Raw genomic sequence first — 19495 nt, forward strand, 5'->3', positions numbered from 1 at the left:
GCACTCCGCTTCCCATTTCTGGCAGCTGGATCCGGGTCCTAGGAGCTCTCAGCCTCCTCAGGGAGCACCATCTTGTGTGGGCCACGCTGCATCCGGTTGAGTTTGTTTACCAGCGCTGGGTCTTTCCTTGATGCGGGATTTGCTTCACGAGAGGACAGAACGTGCTCTTGATGGAAAACAGCAGTGGAATACGGGGTGATGAAACTGAGGGTATCAGGATTTAGGCAGGATTCTCGTAAGCTTGCACAGAGCTCAGCCCCGGCACGTCTAGTCCGCCATCTTGTCAGCCACGCCCGCCACTATGACCCACTTTTGAGCATGAAAATCTTCCACAACTCATCTAGCTTTAATGGACATGAGGGAGGTGATTTTTTTAATGGAACTAAAGCATTTTCTGGTAGCGCACTGTCATTTACAGACAACACATTCTCCATTGAAATGGCCACTATATTTGTCCAAGCATACAGTTTTACTGATAAAACTATATTGCACACAATTGATAATGTGTGGAAATTGGTTATTAGTGAATATTTATAATGTGTGCATCACCAAGAAAAAATGTCTTTTTTTGTTTTTATCATATTAAAATCTTTGTTTCCAACACACTTCAAAATTACAAAAGTGCTTCATTTTTGCTTTCCGAACTGCTCATTGTGTACACTTCATGTAAATGTATTTACATTTTGCTGTGTGTTACAAAATTGTCATTGTACAGGCTTTCCTTTCACACTCTCTTTACCCAGCAAGATTGTCGCATAATTCACTTTAATTTCCTTTCTTTGACTGAAAAGTGAGAAGAGTTTTGAACACCAATCCTTGTGCTGATAATATATAAGCAGCAATTTGTCAGAAGGCATTGCCTGGCATTTGACCTCTGTCATTGAACAGTAGAAAACCTGACAAGATAAATCCAGAATTTAACAACATCTTTATTTATTGCTTGGATTTTCACAGCCCACCAAAAATCAAGTTGTGACCCAAAGTTTGGGAAACACTGGCCTACACCAATAACAATAAGCTCCCTCTGACCTAAATTCACTGCAAGTGTCAAAATAAAGCTAGTTACAAAACAATGAAAAAACTCATACATGAATAGTATACAGTGAGTGAGCGGAAAGGACCTTGAAAAGTAACTAAAGTCTTCCTTCGAACCGCTTCATGAACAGCATCTCATCACAAAACATCAGTATACATTTTGTTGCATGCAGTGTCAATATAATATAAACACTATGAATATTATGGATGCTGCAAGAAACAAGATGGAGCCTAGGCCACATTCAGACCTAGTTTGGCCTATGCCAGGAAAACATAGGCCCTCATTATGACCCTGGCGGTCGGCGGTAATATGGTGGAAAGTACTGCCAACAGGCTGGCGGTACTTTCCACCATATTATGACATTGGCGGTTTGGCTGAGGCCAAACTGCCAATGTACCACACTGACCGCCACGGTGGTAACAGCCTCCGGGCTGGAGGTATCAATCTTCAGCCCGGCGACCGTCACTGTACTGCCTGCGGGATCATGACCTCGCCTACCACCATGGTTTCCATGGCTTCCGTACAGCCACAAAAACCATGGCGGTAGGCACTATCCCTTCCCTGTCACTGACAGAGGTCCTCCCCACCCCCCTTCCTCTCCAAACCCCCATACATTCCCGCCCCTCTGTTACATATCGGCATTTTGTAGTCTGTTCTGGGCTGTTATTGGTGGAATATTGAGGGGCGTGGTTCAAAGCCTCATACTGTAGTGTGTTTTCTGTTTTTACTATTTTTGTATTGGCTGCTGTGCTTTGTAGTAGTAAAGATTGAGAAGCATAATCCTCGCCTCTGTTCCTTAATAGAATCTAAAATTGCAGTCCTTCGTCTATTTTTTAAGAAATATCCCGGTTTTGGGCCTTAAAACTCTGGTCATCCTAATTTGACAGGGTATCAAAATGCTCAACGTAATAAGTGAGGAATATAATTACGTGAAGAAACTGTGGTCCCAGTAACGTTCGTAACCCTACATTGCCATAAGCGTAGGCAAACTAATAGAGCTCGAGTACGCACTAACATATTTACAACACTGAAATTCCTTGGAAGCCAACTGAATTGGAAACGATTAAGCCCTATCTTTCCTTATAAATGCTTTGGATACACAAGCACTTTTTCCATTTTTTTGTTTTTGACCACATTCCTATAAAATGCAAATAAAAACACCGAACTGGTTTATTTTATTCGAGACTGGCCATATATTTCTTTCAAGTTCCCTGGAAGTTAAAGGCTATGAAGCACACTTTGAAGAAGCCACTGCACTCCATTAAACACAACATAATCTCGAGATCCGGAAATTGTAATTTCAACAACAAAAAAACAAAATTAATTCAGCGTAGACCTTTAGGTCAGTTAGTGTGTGTGTGTGCTGCAGCTCTCACTGACCCACGCTGGTTACAGTAAAGGGCTTGCTCCAAAACCCTACTGAAACACAAGGTGTCCAAGAAGGTTAGAAGGGGGGGGGGTGCTGTGAGTAACAAAGGTAGCTGCCAGGGGTCAGTGGATTCTGTCGCGACGACTGTTGACAACACAGAGCCTCCACTTTAGGTCAAGGCGCCTTGTGTTGCCTTCCGGCATTGGCCCTTGATGTAAAAACGTGGTAAATCCCCACAGCCCATTAACGTAGGATATAGTGGAATGCATCGCGCTGCAACAGAAGCAGGCAGAACTTCTACGTCAGAGCCCTCGTCACCGATGGGCCACCTCTTCCTGTCCGTAGAACGCCTCAGCCATTCAACGTCCACCTGGTGGGCGGGTCAGCACCGCCTCTTCCGGCGCTAAAGCTAGGCTGCCTCCCCTCCTTTTGTGAGTTATAGCAACTGTTGCCTTGTGAATCCCAGCGCCATAGTCACCGTAGTCCTGGCGACTGTTACCCATCAACAACTACTACTCCTCTCCTCCTCACCCTCCACCGCCACCTCCTCCTCCTCTGCATCTCCTCCACCACCCATAACAACAACAACAGCCACCAGCAACACCATCCACAGCCAAGGTGAATATGTCTGTGTGTTTGTGCTCCCCACCCCCTTTGCACCCGAGGTCAGCCTCTTTCTGCCCGGGGTGCACTGCATCCTGCCGGTCGCTCTGTATGTGTAGTGTGTGTGCGTGCGCGATGGGAGATGAGGACCACCATCTATCCTTAGGCAGCCTCAGGCTCCTTTCCTTCCGAGATGCAAAAGAACCCCAGTCCGCACCGCTCTGAGGACATGGTGGATCCTGGCTCCCGTCGCTGCTCTGTGTATAAGGGAGGGGGGCTGCGCAACCTCTTGTGTATTTGATAGGGGTTTATGTACTTCCATTTACCTAAGCTACTGAAAAATAAATGTTTATCAAAGAGCAGCCTGGATGTATACGCATGAAGGGGGTAGTACTGTATGCTGGGGGTGGGACTGATAGAGATCAGCGTGGCCTGGTTGACTCTCTTATGTCTTGTGTGGCATGAATAAAGGAGTGTTTTAACTTTTTTGTGCACTGTTCATGGTCTGTTGTTTGATTTTGATGGGATAGGGCTAATGTAGTGTACCAAGAGGCTCTGCCTTGCTTTTCGTTCGCTGTCAGATTCTTTGGTGCTTTGGAAATGTTTTTCTTTGTGCAGTGTGTCTGTATTATTTGTGCATTTCAGTCTTTCACCTCATTCTCTTGCAAAATGTGCTTTCGTCTCGGTCGCTTTTGAATTGTGCACACAGTGTGGGAATCCCCCCTCCCCCGTTTGACGTTGCAGTTGATACCAGTTCACCATGGCTGCAGGTGATGCTGCCTTGTGCACGTTGATTTGAAGGGACGCTCTGTGTAAAGGGCTCTTAGCAAAACGGAGCTTTCATTATTCACGTGTGCCACTGAAGCTTGAGCATCGAAGATCCAGCTGTTTATTTTGCAAAATTGTCTATAGTGAAGACACTTTGCTCCAGTCATCTGTTTCGATTTCTCTTGGTGGATTTCTTCGCCCCTTTCATAACCTGACATTGATGTCCCTGGATTTATAAGCAGTACCTGCTCTCTCTGAGTTTAAGACGTGTCACACCCTTTTTCGTTGTGCCAGTTGGTTATTCTGGGATCTGTCTAGCGTATGCCATCCACAATTCTGATTGTTTGTCTTTTTGAGAAACGGGGTGCAGTTCTGATGTCCCGCACAAATATTCACGTCGCCAAGCGTCTATGTTGATTTGAAGTGGAATCGTTCTCATAGTGAGAGATGGATACGTTGTATCCCTGCATATTTAGGTCTTCCGCACACGCCAAGGGCAGTTTCCACCTTGAGGGTATGTGTGTTTTTTTAATGTTTGCTTCGTAAAAAGTTGTCTATGCAGATTGTAGCAGCATATCACAGAGCTGAAGGAGATACAGGGTTGCGTTAATACTGCTTTGACTGCATGTGATGCAGTGCTAAGACCGCTCAGCGTTCTCTTGAAACGTGTAAAAAGTCAAGTTGATTCCATCCCTATTTCCTCCAAACAATAGCAGCTGAAAATGTATTGATTGATCGCCCAGTGAAAGCCTCTAAAGTGTGTGGCTAAGTATTAATTTGAATGTTGCCAAGTGCACGCTTGGTTGGATCATTAACTCTTTAGAGGGGCTACTTTTATTTGTTTACAAAGGCACATATCTCTTTCGTAACAAACTTAATATTTTTAAAATCAATTTTAGTCTGCGCAAGACGTGGTCATATCCCTGAAAATCACTCAGGCTGTAGTACATCATGCCCATACCTGGAATGCTTTCCAGTAAAAACAAAAGTTTTATAATCTTTCACTGTGCATAGGTGAAAGCACAGTGAAAACGTCTGCTGCCAGTGAAGATGTTTATCACCCAGTTCTGCTGTTTCCATACTCCGGCAACTGTTGCTCTGTTTTGAGATATTCGTAGAACCCATTACATGTAGATCTCTCATAAGATCCCACAGTTGTATTTCATCAGATTCATCTCATTGAGTTTGCCTGAGCATTATTTGAACTACAGAAGGTAATCCCTAGTAAGCATGTCATGCTCTAGATATAAAATGTAGGCCCGAGCCAGTTGACTGTGGCAGGTCAACAGGGTGAAGAGAATCAGGTCACCTTCCCATTGTTCCTAACACTACCTCAGCTGTGCATTTATCTGTGGTTAATGCCCTCGTTTTATGTCTACGGTACACTGCTCCAGATACGCTGCTTCATGGTAACACTGACCTGGTGGACACACAGGTACATAGTAGAGCATCTCCCTCAGGATGAAAGCAGATCAATATTGTTTTTAAAGTATTTTAATTTGTATATAAACTCCGAGAGAGTTTAATAATACTGCCCCTTCCTTCGCTCTCACCTGGTGTGAACGTATTCGAAGGCAGATGACAATGCAGCACAGGGACCTGAGTGTGTAGCTCTACCTCCTGGTAACTTCTCGTCCATTTAGAACTCATTCACACCATCAGCACAAGTTTCTGGTGGTGTATCTGGTGTGCAGTGTAACCATACATTGTGATTGCAGTGCTAATATTTGCAAGACAGGTCTGTTTTAGTACATATTGATAGCAACAGGTTGATACCTATCTAGTGCTTTACAGTCTCCTGTGCTATCAGTGTGGTTTATTGACTGTTTCATTGTATTGATACGCTTCAGTCAGGTCTGATCATCATGTTGCAGACCTCTAAAAGGATGAAAAATGAACTGGGCCTTTCTATTACTAGTAGCGACAACTGCCTTCACAGTGGACACAATCTTCCTGGAGTTCAAGTCCACTAATTCAGCAGCTGCTAATGTGCAGAGTTTGTAGTTACCATAAGGGTACTAAAGTTTGTCTAACTTGTTCACTCTGGCTTGCTGACTATTCTTGGCTGTCGATCAGTGACGTCACACAGGAAAGATAATTACACTTTCCGTCCCGGGAGCACGTTTTTTATGTACAGCAGGTGGGAGTTAGCATTTCGCACCACTTAGGTGGAGGTTTCTGGAACTATTGCCAGCTGTGCTTGTTAGTTTCCAAGTATGCTTCAGAGTGCTTCTGGAACTGTTAAAACCTACCTCAGCAATAAGCAGTTGCATTATATATAGAGTTCTGCAGAGAATTCAGCTTTCAGGTAATGCATGAATGTAGGTGGCGTTCGCTATTATGTCGATGCTTCCAATGGTTAAATGTCTGGACTGTCTAGTCTTTTGTGAATTATAGGCATACCCAAAGGCTGTTTGTGCCTGCTTTCGCTGGTCTGCATATTTGACAATATGGTTAATTAAACCTTAGTGGACAGCACCCCACTGAAGTAGTTGCACCTGTTTTATCGTGTACATTGTTTTATCAAAACCTAAAAAAAAGAAAGGTTCCTGTCAAAAAAACTATTTCAGGTGCCTGTTTGGCTACCTTTGCCCTGACACACGCTTGCATGGTGCAGTTCAATTCTTTTTTGGCTACTTTCCTTTACAACTGCACATACAATTCTTTTTGGGTCATTCCACTTCACAATACATTTCTCACATATAACGTGTTTTATAAAGACACGTTCAAGCATTCACTAACCGTTACTACGCATTTAACTTCAAAACACAATTCGATAAAATCCCATAATTCAGGAAGGTACAAATATAGCCACCGTCTCTTCCAATAGTGTCACGGGTCTCCACAAAAGCTCTTCGAGCCGCCTCTTTGATGTCTACGTCACGTTTCAGATACTTCTTGTATGCGCCTAGTTTAGCAGTGCGTTTACAGGCATTGACAACAACGTGCTGTTTTCCATATTTGTGTTTCTTGTAATCACCGGTGTTGGACGAGATGGAAGCTAATTAGAATATCATTATACAACAGAGTAATAGCCTTATTTTCGCGCCAGTGTAACGAGGAATACCATGCTTTGTGCGTAAGGAAATTATAGCTGTTGTTGGTTTTGTGTGTCTGAAATGTTCCGTAATTCCATGCATTAGGTGTCGAGTTGCTGTTTAATGTATGCGCCGCTGGCAGCGCAGCCACACGTGCTAAATGTTTCTTCTGTTAACGTTTTGTACACTGCCATATGCTATTGATTTGCAATATCGTTCTGTCATTCCATGCAGTAAAAATATCTCCCTTTGTTGTATTTATTACGAAGAGCTGCAACCCGTGTGTTTTTGTTTGCAGACGGCAGACCGGAAAGGTTTATCAACATGAGGAGCTGGCAGGTGGAATGTAAACGAGGTATAAATAGGCTTTTAAAGAATGTTGGATCTTTGGGGGAAAAACATAAAATGAGTTTGATTTGTTTTCACTCTGCCCATCTTTGGTACGTGCAATGTGTTTGGGTGCATTTCCTGGGAAAAATACATCTCTGACCATGTTTTGGATGACAGTGTTGCTGTTGTGTGCCCACACCAGCCCATGTCCAGTTGTGAGTAAGCCTCACTTTGTGTCGGCAAGTGGAAAATGTTGATATGGCGTGTTTTGTGTGGAAAAAAAGTATGCATGCCTCCTCACTGAGAAAGTCGCATTTTTACAAAGTTTTCAATGTTCCTTCTCTCCCGCTGGCTGTTGCTGCTATGGGTTCTTTATTTTAATTCTTCAGTGTTCACAGGTGCACCGTGTTCCTGTATTTCAGGAATCCGAGATTAAGTGGAGAGACGGCGATTTGACTAAACCCAGTTTGTTCAGGGCAGATGGCTGCCTCAAACAGGTGTCACTTTCATCTGCAGGCCATTGTGTTGGGACTTTCAGAGGCCCACAAAAGGACTCTACAAAGCAGGTGGCGTCCTCCCCTTTTGTCATTACCAGGAGCCACCGTCGGTGCTAATTATTTTCCCAGGGGCTGAATTCATTTCATTAGGCTTCACGGTTTTATCAGATTTAGACTTCATGACGTTCTGCGCATTATAATCTGTTCGACAGAATATTTGTAATGTGGAATTCTGAAAATCTGATATTTTCGGGACTGTCCCTGGAGCAAAAGCGGTATCATACGAAAGAGTTGACCAAGGCATGAAGCTTCTAAGCACCAGATAAAGGCCACTTGAAAAAGAAAGTGCCTGACCCTAGCAACATCTCCGCTGTCAGCTGTGCTTTATTTGGTTGTCAAATACACGAGGGCCTAGAGAAAATAGATTTGGCCTCTCAGTCAGGATTACAAGCTAATTCAAAAACATCTTCCCTTCTGACCACTTGTCGCTATACGCACTGGAAAAAATACACACAACAGCACAGAATTAAGAATGGGTGACTGAAGGCAGGCTCGATATGAATTAATGCTCTTAAATTAGTAAAACTGTTCCAGGGTGAGTTGGCTAAACATTAAAACAGCAGAATGTCGTAAACAGGTGAGGGTGAAACCGTCCAGCCTGCTGCTTCTTGGCTGATTAATGCATTGGTCCTAAAAAAGCTTTGGAAGAAAACCATTTACAGCATACTCAGTCATGTCACAATTTGGTTAATATATAAAGGTTGGTCAGACATCTCTTCCGTGGTTTCTTTTGGATTTGCTGTCTTACTCACTCGTTAGTTAAAAAATACATTTCAGATATCTCTTCAGTAGATCTCTCCAAAAATAGAAAGTAATGTAAAATAGAGAACAACGACTATGAAACAAGAGCTAAGAAAATTGACTATGGGTCATTGCAGTGTAACCATCTGATTTGAACAGTTCATGCACATTATGTGTATAAACTGAAGCTTTAACCCCCATAATACGTTAAATACTGGCATGTGCCACAAATATTAATTTATTAAACTTCCACCTGCATTAAGTATCGAGGAGTAATATCTCTCCACAAGTTCAGGTTTTGTCTGGCTCCATGTCCCTTAATCACTTTGAGTTAAACATTTTTAAATGTTTTTGCAGTTTACTGAAATGTGCCACATGTCTGTTGTTTGAATGAGTTTCATGTTTCTCGAGTCTGTTGGTAGTTTGTGATCTTTCGTAGCATGACTGTCTTTGTATCCTTTAAATTTCTTGCAGGCTGGATCTGGTGATTTGTTCTGTTTTCTCCAGTATCACACAATGTATAGCACTTTCCCTGAGATAATCTTATGTATTCTGACTTAAATGGACTAGGACAAACGGGCTGTGTAAAAGTGGTGTTAATGCAGATTTTCCACAGCAGGGTTCGGTAGAAAATTGTGATTTTTTTTTTTTATAGCCCATGTACCTCTTTATTGCGACTCACAGCAGCAATTTGAACTTCAACTTCAGAACTTAGACTATGAACCAGTACATCATTCTAATCCAATATATGATCTGCTGCCCAGCAACTATCTTTGTTCTTGTGCTGCAAATGTATTGTAAGCCAGTCTATCTTCCAACTCCCATCAAAGCCTCCAGTGTTAACACCTTCTCTTCTTTGCCAATCTTCTCATTATTTCCTGAAACACAAAACATAAATTATAGAGTGGGTTCCATAGACTGGGAGGGATAATATTGGCTTTCATGTCTTTAATAAAAGCACGATTTTCTACCCATACCTGCTGTGGAAAATCAGAATTTTATGACAAGGCACGTGGGCCAATATTATGATTGTTTAAAGCCTTGCCATAATATTCCACACATACATTTTTAAACATAGAATCAGAAAACCAGTCGGCTGCAGCCAAAATACTACTCAAACTTCCACATACTATCACAGCCTTAGACACCATCGCTCCTCTTGCAGAATGCACTCCAAATCTGGTGATATGAATTCCTGCCCTTTTCATAACTTCACTAACCCATCGTGCTAAAGTTGAAGAACATACATGCTTATATGGATATTTAAAATAAATCACTAATTGTGTTTCTCCTTGTCCTCTCAAACTTTCGGTGCATTTTTCATACGCAAACACCGCACCGCACACAACCTGCTATTTCCTCTAAATTCATGTAGAAAATAGTCCTAGACAAAGTTTTAGTTCTTTTACTGACATTAAAGCAAACACCTTCTGGTAAATATTGAGATGATACCTCTAACACTCTCACATCCAAGACTCTTTTAAAAGAAATGCGCAAAGCAACATGGCTAATTTGAAAGACAGATTCTTCACATCTCAAAATTCATTGTCATCCTAAGCTACCAACTCCTTTAAAACTACGTCTGCAACCCACAAAGACCACATTTAGGTTCCGGAGGTTTCTTCAAATGCACATTTCTTTAAAAACATCTTACCACATCTTGATAACCCACTGGATGCTCACTCACCAAACCATGCCGTGCAGAAACTGCTGATCTATTCAGATTCACTGAACTGTACAAGCTGCCCTTCAAAAACAATTTACTTCAAAATTCGCTACTGTCAACACAGATGTTGAAATGGGATTCAGATTCCTCTCATTACACCAACATACCCATCTCTTCCATGCCTACCTGTATGCCTTTTTGGTTCCTGGGGCCCAGGAATCCTTGATGAGTTTCGTAGCCTCTGCTGATAATCCTCACACCTGCCAAGCTCTCCCAAAATCAACCTCAACTGACCTTGCAAAACCAGATCGTGACTCTCACCCATTGGATTCATTAAAAGATTCTGAATATCCAGTAACAGTACTGGTTGGTCTATCAGCATTTCCATGACATCCGGAAACTAAACCCGAGATGGCCAAAAAGGAGCAACAAAAACCATCTCCTCTTGATCCTTCCTCACTTTCAATATCAACCTCTGAATCATCGCAAAAGTGTGGGGAGTGGAGCATAACGGCGACCCATTCTCCATTGCTGTAGAAATGCATCCTCTGCCTCTGGATCTGGTCTCCAACTGAAAAAAACTGCGAAAAGCCTGCTTGCAAACAAGTCCACTACAAAAGGATCCCATTTAAACTCCAACACCTTGTTCAACATCCAATCGCTGGAATCCTTCAACTTCTGGGAATTCCAGTCTGCCACCATGTTGCTCGATCCTGGAGTGTACTGAGATTGAACATAATGTTCTTGTCCTGGCAAAAATGCCAAAACTCCTTCTCTAAATCTGCTAAAGCCTTTGAAAGTGGAGCTCCCAATTTGTTCACATACCTTACAGCTGACCAACTGTCAATTTTCAGAATAACACAACACTTTACCTTACCCTTGACAAAACATTTTTACTGCAAAAGAACCTGCCAGTAACTTCAAGTAGTTGATATGCATTTCCCTATCCTGTGGAGTCCATTACCCTCATGTCTCGCTTTGCAACCCAAAAGACTGGCATCTGATTTTATTGTAATATCCGCACTGTCTTAAAAAATGGCTCTCCCATTCCATGCCTCCATGTTTCCTAACCACCACTCCAGCTCTTCCTTTGCCTCCATATTCATCTGCACTTCATGAGAGTTCTTCAACCCTTTGCAAAGATACCCCGCCTTCAACCTCCTGTAATGCAAGGGAGGTGAAAAAAATGCCTGAATAGACGCTGACAATAATCCCAACATTCTTGCTTACTGTTGAAGAGTTACCCAAGTACATCTCAACATTTTCTTTATTTCCTTTGCAAATATTCAGCACCTTTTCTACAGATGTGCCAACATCTTGCTCTCTGCCATTATAAGAATATCGTCCAGATATATTATCAAACGAATACCTCTTGTCTGAAGCCAAGTGACTATAGGCCTCATAACGTTTGTGCAACACCAAGGAGCCGATGTTAGTCTGAATGGCAGACTTTTGAATCTCCACATAACCCCATGCCACTGAAATCTCAGATAATCCCATTGTTCTTAACAAACTGGTACCGTCAAATATGCATCTTTTAAATCCTGCAGAATCACCCAATCCCCTCTTCTCAACAGATGTTAATACCTTCCATTTTGAAATGGTAGTATTGGACCCAATCGTTCAGCTCTCTTAAATTGATAACAGGACCCTTTCACTTGTCCATTTTATCTACTAAAAATAGATTGCTCACAAAACTCTTTGAATTGTCTTCTGATCTTTCTATCGCCCCTTTCTCAAAAAGTTCATGTACATCCTGACTTACCCTCTTCGTCTCCTCCTTTGAAAATCTCAAAGCTCTCCGTCTCTTTGCTTGGACCAGCTGTCCTACAAAATCTATCTGATAACCCTCAACAGTTTACAACATTTCAATTTTTACCTGAAATTGGGTGAGTCTGCCACCCAGTTTTACAGGGATGCTCCAAAGGTCTTTTACCAAGAATACCTTGTTGACCTCTTGTCCGTCTGTCTCACCCGGAACTTCCTCTTCTCCTTGATCTTTGGGGATAAAAACTTGGTATTTGGTATCCCAAGGGTCTGTAACCTCTTGAAAAGGATGCTCTCGTAATTCCTTGGCTGGGAAAAGAACCCTTCATTCTTCCGGCCCCTCCAAATACCTTGTTAGTATACTTTTCTATCTTCCGGATAGATTTAAAAGCTCCTGCATATTTAGCCATCTCCTTTACAATCTCACCACCAAATAGAAGACCGTTGGCATCCTGCCCTGACTCTTTACTTGCAAGCTTTGCCAACTTCGGATTGATCTTCATTGAAATGCTCTTTCTGTGTTCAATACATAAAAGTGCATTTGGGTTACCTAATAAGCATAGAGCCCTTTGCACACACTGCCGCAGTTCTTGAACACCCACAGCTGTCTCCTGTAAACATGCTTCCTTGCACATATCAAAAAATGTTGTTAAGGGCCCAAACACATCCAACAACCTATCCTGACATCCTTTGTTAAGACCTCTTCTTGGATCACACCCTGTTTGGTTAAGAAAAGTCAGTGTTTTAGGATCCAGTTCTGGTGTGAAACCTACTTTATTTGCAAGAGATGGTCTTGGACATTCAGATATTAATCTTGTCCTTACTTCTTTTGAGATCCCTCAACTCATCCAGAACTCTATATACTGAGCCACATGATCTGCCGTAGTCCAGAGAGCAAATAATGGATGTTGAATCATATTGGGATCAAACATATATTCTCCAAGTGGGTCCTTAATCTGCTTTTCCTGATCCGAACTCCCATGAGATCTTTTTGCCTTCTTCCTCACAATCTCCTCATCATACGTATCTCCCATATCGGATGAGCAAGAAATTATAACATCACCACTGCTGGATGGTTCGTCACAGGCCACTGCTCTGTGACTCCATTTATTTGACTTTATAGCTTTCCCACTCAACTCTTCCTGAGTTGTCTTTGACCTTGACCGTAATGTCCCTGCAAACTGGAGGCTTTCTCTCTTTGTATTTGTTTCCTTTTCATTGGTACCCTATGAACCTCCTGAGAACTACATATTCTCGCTCTAGTCTCTTCCACAGACCAGAACCGTTTTCCTCATTCCTGTGACCAGAAATTTTCTCCCCCAATTTCGCCACACAATCATATAGTTTCTTTCCCAAATCCTTTGCCAAAGAAGAAACTGCCCCTTATAAGCATTCTTGAGCCTTATCTTCTGAACTTCGCTCCATGTGCGAGCTACTGTCCAGGTTACTCATTTCAAAAGAAAATTTAAAATTAACACATCCTCTTGCCTACTACTCCTATTAAAAAAAAATACTTTGTTAAATATGAGATTTGTCTGTCAAAACCACAGAGACCAGGATACATCTATTTACTCTCCACCGAATAAATATCTGGCTGATTGTAACTGGATTAACAACAACTTTGTGCCTAAATATGACCACAAGGAAAGAAATGATCACCTCTAAACACTTTCCCAATCCAAGATGGCCACTTCCAAAGTGAACATTCATAAAAGCCCATAGAGAACAAACAAACTGACTGGTGACATAAATAATCATTTCAGTCATGGACAGGCAGCTTTGCTTGCCCAGATCAAGAAACTGTGAGTAAACAAACTCAAGTTTATGTGTATTGTTTTTTTTTTTTTTTTAAATCGGGCCTGTCTCGCCTTTAATATTTGTTTGCTTCCTCCGATAGCGAGCTGGCTAGGGTCGCGGATCGCAAACTGGCTAAGCGGGGAAGCTTCCATGCTGCTCAAGCAGCTGATCCCTTAACCGTGTCTCACGGCGCAAGAAACTCCAATTTTGAGCCTGCACGTGCTTCGGAATGCTGAACGCATTCAAAAGACGCAAGCTGGCAGAAACTCTCACTCGCTTAACACATGGGAAGGGACTCCAGTAGTGAGCCGGCACACGTTTCAGAATACTGAAAGCATTCAGACAATGTAAGCCGGCAAAAATGATGCGCCTTCTCGTCCTTCTGAACATCAACAGCCGGTCATAAGTCACAAATAACCCCAAAAATCTGCATGACTAACTGCTACTTTAACAGACCGAAAGCGTCGCGTATACCAAAAGCCAAAATGAAGCGTCCATCATTTAGCACTTAAAATGGTAGTGATTAAAACCAACCAAAAGAAGAGTACCATAATCTATCATACAAAGAATTATGTCATTCTCGACCCAAGCTGATATTACTACAAACTCACCATCAACCAAAGCTGATCTTAAGTCCAATAATCATGCATACAAGACAGTGTTACAACTATTTATTTAATCCGTTACCAGCAACAAAGAAAGGAAGATGGTTGCTGGTTAGCGGATTATATATTGGATTCGAATGTTGTTTTGGTTCATACTCTAAGTTCTGAAGTTGAAGCTCTAGTTGCTGCTGTGAGTAGCAATGAAGAGCTGCATTCATAATATTGGCCTCTGTGCCTTGCCATAAAATCCTTCCTTGCCATTGAAGTGTCCACCCAGTGAACAATGTCACTGTACATCTCACAACCCAATCAGACATCTGCAGTATTCTAGAAAAACCTGTTGTTGTTGATTGTTAGTGATGCAGGGTTGGGTGAAGTGAACTGCTTTTTTTCTCTAAACTAGATGTCAAAGAAGACAGACCCATTTGAAAAGAGTCACATACTACTATTACTGAAATAAGTTTATGTGTCTCATAGCCATATGGGTGCACTTTATTGTTATGCGGTTTACTTTTAGTTCAGTAACTTTAAAAATCAGTTTAACTTGCTTGTGGACTTAGGTTTCCAACGTCTAAGCACATCTTCTCATCAACATTTATTGTGTCTCTTAATGAAAACCCAGCCCAGATCTTAATGGGTACTTTTCTCTCATCAGATGATTTTTCTCATGTTGTATAGTTACCTAGGAGAAAAGTAAAGGGAACAAGTCTGCCATATTCTACCTTTCTGGCAACACTTGGTCTACAGAGTAACATTTGTTTTGTTGTGCTGACCACTTTCCTGCTTTAGGCATTTCATCATCAGTAGACTGGGCCACACCTTGTAGAGACGGAAATGACTCTTCTTGATTTTGCAAACTTTCTTAAGTAGGGCTGTGGGGTAAAGTAAAATCCCCCAGACTTATGTTGCTGAGGGTGTCATTGCATCAGTAAATGATCATACTACATCTTTACATTTTTAAAAGCATTGTGCTAGTCACTCATAATAGGGTCAAGACTCCTTCAACAAATTGGATGAGGACTTCTTATTGGAGTCCAATCTTGGAGCAAGGACACTATTTAGACATATATGTTATTAAATCATTGTATTTGAATAGAGGCGCTTCAAGCTTATATCAAATTTGAAAATAATTAGAAATTATATTCTAAAATATTGAATTACTTCAAGAAGCGGCAACTTCTGTGGGTAAAGACTGGAGTATATGGCCATTTGTCAGTGTGAGATACAGGTACCTGCTCAAAGCTAGGCTCGCTGTCACACTGGAATGGAAAGATATGTGTAGCAAGTGTCTTTAAGGGAAACCTAAAGGAAGGACAAGTGGAGTTGATTGGGTTGAGGGACTAAAGCTTAGAATACCACTTACAGTTCTAGTTAGCTTTATTTTATACATCCATTTTGTGCAGCTTAATTCACACTAGTACGTAGCAATTTTTAAGCACACTGATGTGATCTTGTAGCTCCTTGTTGTATTTTTGTGTTATGATTGAGGATTTATATAACACTAAATTCCATAAGTGTCACATTCCCCATAACCCCCCCCCCTGTAGGGGAAAAGAAAGAGAGCAAATAGCCTAGGTAAATTATCCATATTGCTTCATGAGAAGCCTGTGAGCAGACACTCTACTTTCTCTCAAACGCGTAGACAGCAATTGCACAGTATAATACATATTGTCATCAAGGCGTTTCAAAGATGGCCACCTCTTAGCATATTTTCCCCAAAGATCCTGCTGGATTAAAGAGCAAAATACCATCGAGACCTCTAATTTAGGAACTCCCTGAAGGAGATGTGGGTATGGTACAGGGACATTTTTTGTTGTAATTGATAATAAACAGCCAGTTGGACGAGGGCATTTGTCAATGCTATTTCTGGGTGGGTAGATAGATTGGGCACAATCTGAGGTGCGTTGGAAGACTTGCTTAACCTCGATGTAACTGTTTCTTTCACAAAATTGACTGTACTTTCTTGGCCCCCATCGTTCTCCCAAAATGCAGACTTTGAGTACTGGGGGTAAGAATTTGGATGCTAATATTAACAAACCTGCGAGTGTTTTCTGGTAATTGGAAATAGTACCTCAAGTTTTTTTATGTATCTGAACTACATCCTTTGGACTGGTTCATTTCTGGGTTACTAGTTCCTTTTACAGTCTGGCTGGGCAAAACCATGGCTGGTAAGCTATAGCAGCCAAGGCACACGCACTGTACTGAATAATGCTCCTTGAACTATTGTTGGTTGGGAGTAGAAGCTGCAAAGTCAGCTTCTTAATTCCAAGTTTCTCAGAGCAAGCACAATTTTAGCTTGCTGTATCTTTTGCAAACTGTGTAATGGGCCGGTTAGGATGACAGCCCAGGAGTTCCCTTTCCAGGAGATCCCAGTTACTCACTTTGAATGCTATGGTACAACAGATTGAATTGAGGTGGTCACCTCTTCACAGGACTTTTGAAACTCTAAAGTGCATCCAAGGCAGAACATCTTTGGTCTCCACTCCAATCGCTGAACTAAATGAAGGCCGGCATACAAATGATCTGGACACTTTAAGTAGCTGAGTAACGAAATTCTCTAATTGGTTTCCTCCTGTATTATTCAGTTAGTTTTATTTACAGTATTCTTCTTTTGACACCTTATTCCAACCACGTTTCTTTTTCTTTCTTGCATGCATGTAGCTCAGAACATCTCTTTGTGAGCCGTGGCACAAGGGGTACCATCTTTGAATGAGTAAAACGTTAACGTTTCATAGGATTGAAATGTCCTTTGATTTTGAAGTTCAAAATATAAAAGTAATTTTAACTAGGGGCCATATTGCCCTGAATCCAAATGCAGCTTGCATTTTTAAGTCGTTCCTGGCGCCTAGAAACAAACTGGTTCCCAAAAACTTTGAATAGAAATGCCTTTACCTTCTTTCTGTAGGGTCCATTGCCTCGAAGGTGAAGTACGCAGCCCAGCTAGGAAACCTATTAGCAGGGCCTCAGGAATTATGCGGTGGGGGAGAACAAATTATATACAACAAAAAGCATTTTATGCTGCATAAATCGGCACATGGTGTGATAGTATTACCTCATTATTTTGTCACGTATACACATATAAACACTGTCTCGTCAAATGTTTCACGTATTAGCCCCAGTGTGACACCCAAATACAGCAATAAGCTACCGAAATATGACCATTCAACCTTTGAGAGGGGCCTTCCACTGCACAGCAACACGTTGTTGCATCCTATGTCATTTTTCACCGTTTGAGCTAGAAACAGCATTTTTTTTGTTAAAGTCTTCTGATGATGGATTATGTGGCAAATACGGGAACATCCTTAATTGTGCGTAAAACACTGCATCTGGAAAATTGCATAATTCCAGTGGCCATGCCTGTTAGATACCAAGTCTGTATCGGCACACTGTCTGACAGCCCCAGTGCGAGAGAATGACGCTTTCAGGCTGGTCATGTGAGCAATTTTAAGATCTTCGATAATTATTTGAATAACTTCACATTCGAAATAAAGGCTTTCCGTGAAATTTCATATAGAACAACAGAAGGAATCGTATATAGTCGACCCAAACTGGGCAACCTGTAGGGATGGTGGGCGCTTTAAAACTTTGTCATTCAACCAACATTCATTGTGTATGCTGTTGAAAGAGCCTTCCTTTTTCGAAGTGCACCGGGATGGTGAAGTGCTGTCGAGCATCGTGCATTAAAAAGAAAATACTGAATTGGAAAAAAAATACATTTATCACCTGCCAATTAGCTGACATTTTGGACAGCTGTGCCAGGATCAATAAGCAACTGTTTGTCATTTCTGGACTCCTACATAGCCTGCTGTTTTCCTTTTGAACCGTAGTACAATAGACATTTTTGTGTAACTTAATAATTAACTGTTCTAAGCCTAATGTACCTGCTCTCTTATGCAGCGCAAACAGCACCTTGATGTGCACATGCGGTGAGCCGTCATCAAAGTCCACTTGGGATTCCTGCGGCTCCGAACGTTGAGTGCGCTAGTCCTAATCCTGTATCCCAGTTCCATCTCTACCTGCGAACGGGTTTCCTTACTCATTACTTCAAATGCTATAACAAGCAAGCTTTCCTCTGTCTCCGCCGAGCTCTGGGTAATGGCACGAGGACTGTGCAGTACAAACCAAGACTTTAGAACCCTGCTTGGCTCTTAAGGGTTTTCATTACATTTGTGCTGTTCTACGGAGACACCTTGAGTCGTATCCCAAGCGAACAGCTGCTACTATGTTAACCAGGAGAAAGTAGTTCAATTTCTCAATCTGATCTGTTACAGAAAATGGGATATTTCTGCCTAAACGATGCAGGTTTCAGCCAAGCCGATAGCTTTTGGCATCTGTTTTTCTCTTTGTTTTCACCTTCTATTTCTTTCACTCCAGTATGTGTGTGTTCAGGGCTGCATCTTTATGTATGTGTTTTCTTTGTTACGCGTTGTAAAAACACAAGTGAAGTGTCGTGGCTGCAAAGTACTCTGTTTTCCCCGTGGAGGATTATCAAATGTTACTTTTGCTAGCAAGTGATTCCAACCATTCCATCGTCAAAAAAGTCTAGCCATTGATTTATTTTAAATGCCTTTTTAATTTCAGTTTTTATATAATGTGAATATATTTTAGAAAGACGTCAAATTACTTTACAGGTTTGTAGCAGAGTGCAATTGTTGACAGTTTTTATTGGGGGACGATTTAAACAATTTTCTAAGTAAGACAAATAGTGGGGATGTAACATTTTGAAAGCCACGGGAAGGAAACCACAGAAAGTTAAAAGACATGGCCAATGGGCAGAAGACCACAGATAAAGCCAGGGCACAGCCTGCTTGGGAAAGGCAGAAATGCACCGCTGTCTCCGAGGACAGAACTCCTCATGCAGATAGAAGGTGAACTGTGCTGCAGTTTGTAACCTGGTGTGTTCTGGTGCCAGATAATATGTTGAGCAGCAAAGAAAGGCCTATATTCAGGGTATGGTGCCCAGAAGGAGATGGGACTGAAAACCGGAGGACGCTGATTAGTAATGTCTGGCAAGATAGAAAAGAGCAATGGTAAGACTAGTAAAGGGGGCATCAGACATTGGCGAGAGAGATAATGCTGTTAATTTGTTTTATGAGAAAACTGTTCTTCAGTGTGCTGAAAGGGTAGGAATAAAGCCTGATATCGGTCTCCATTGTTGTTGTATACCATAGGTGCAGATCTGAGGATGGTCACAAGACGTGTACTGAGAAAGTGCACA

At 41.8% G+C, this 19495-nt stretch overlaps 1 protein-coding gene across 4 annotated transcripts in view; it reads left to right on the top strand.

Annotated features, from left to right (window-relative positions):
* Positions 1-2829: 2829 nt before the first annotated feature.
* The window catches only part of RFX3 (regulatory factor X3), a 555440-nt gene continuing 538774 nt past the window's right edge, over positions 2830-19495 (top strand). Inside the window, exons 1-2 of one of the 4 annotated variants that reach the window (XM_069228385.1) lie at positions 2830-3023; positions 7113-7169. In XM_069228385.1, the coding sequence (XP_069084486.1) occupies positions 7139-7169 (31 nt within the window). In that variant the 5' untranslated portion in view covers positions 2830-3023; positions 7113-7138. The remainder of the gene's footprint in view (positions 3024-7112; positions 7170-19495) is intronic. The other 3 variants (XM_069228395.1, XM_069228414.1, XM_069228405.1) reach the window with 3 other exon arrangements.

This window comes from Pleurodeles waltl, chromosome 1_1 (assembly GCF_031143425.1).
Source record: "Pleurodeles waltl isolate 20211129_DDA chromosome 1_1, aPleWal1.hap1.20221129, whole genome shotgun sequence".
Classification (NCBI taxonomy): Eukaryota; Metazoa; Chordata; class Amphibia; order Caudata; family Salamandridae; genus Pleurodeles; species Pleurodeles waltl.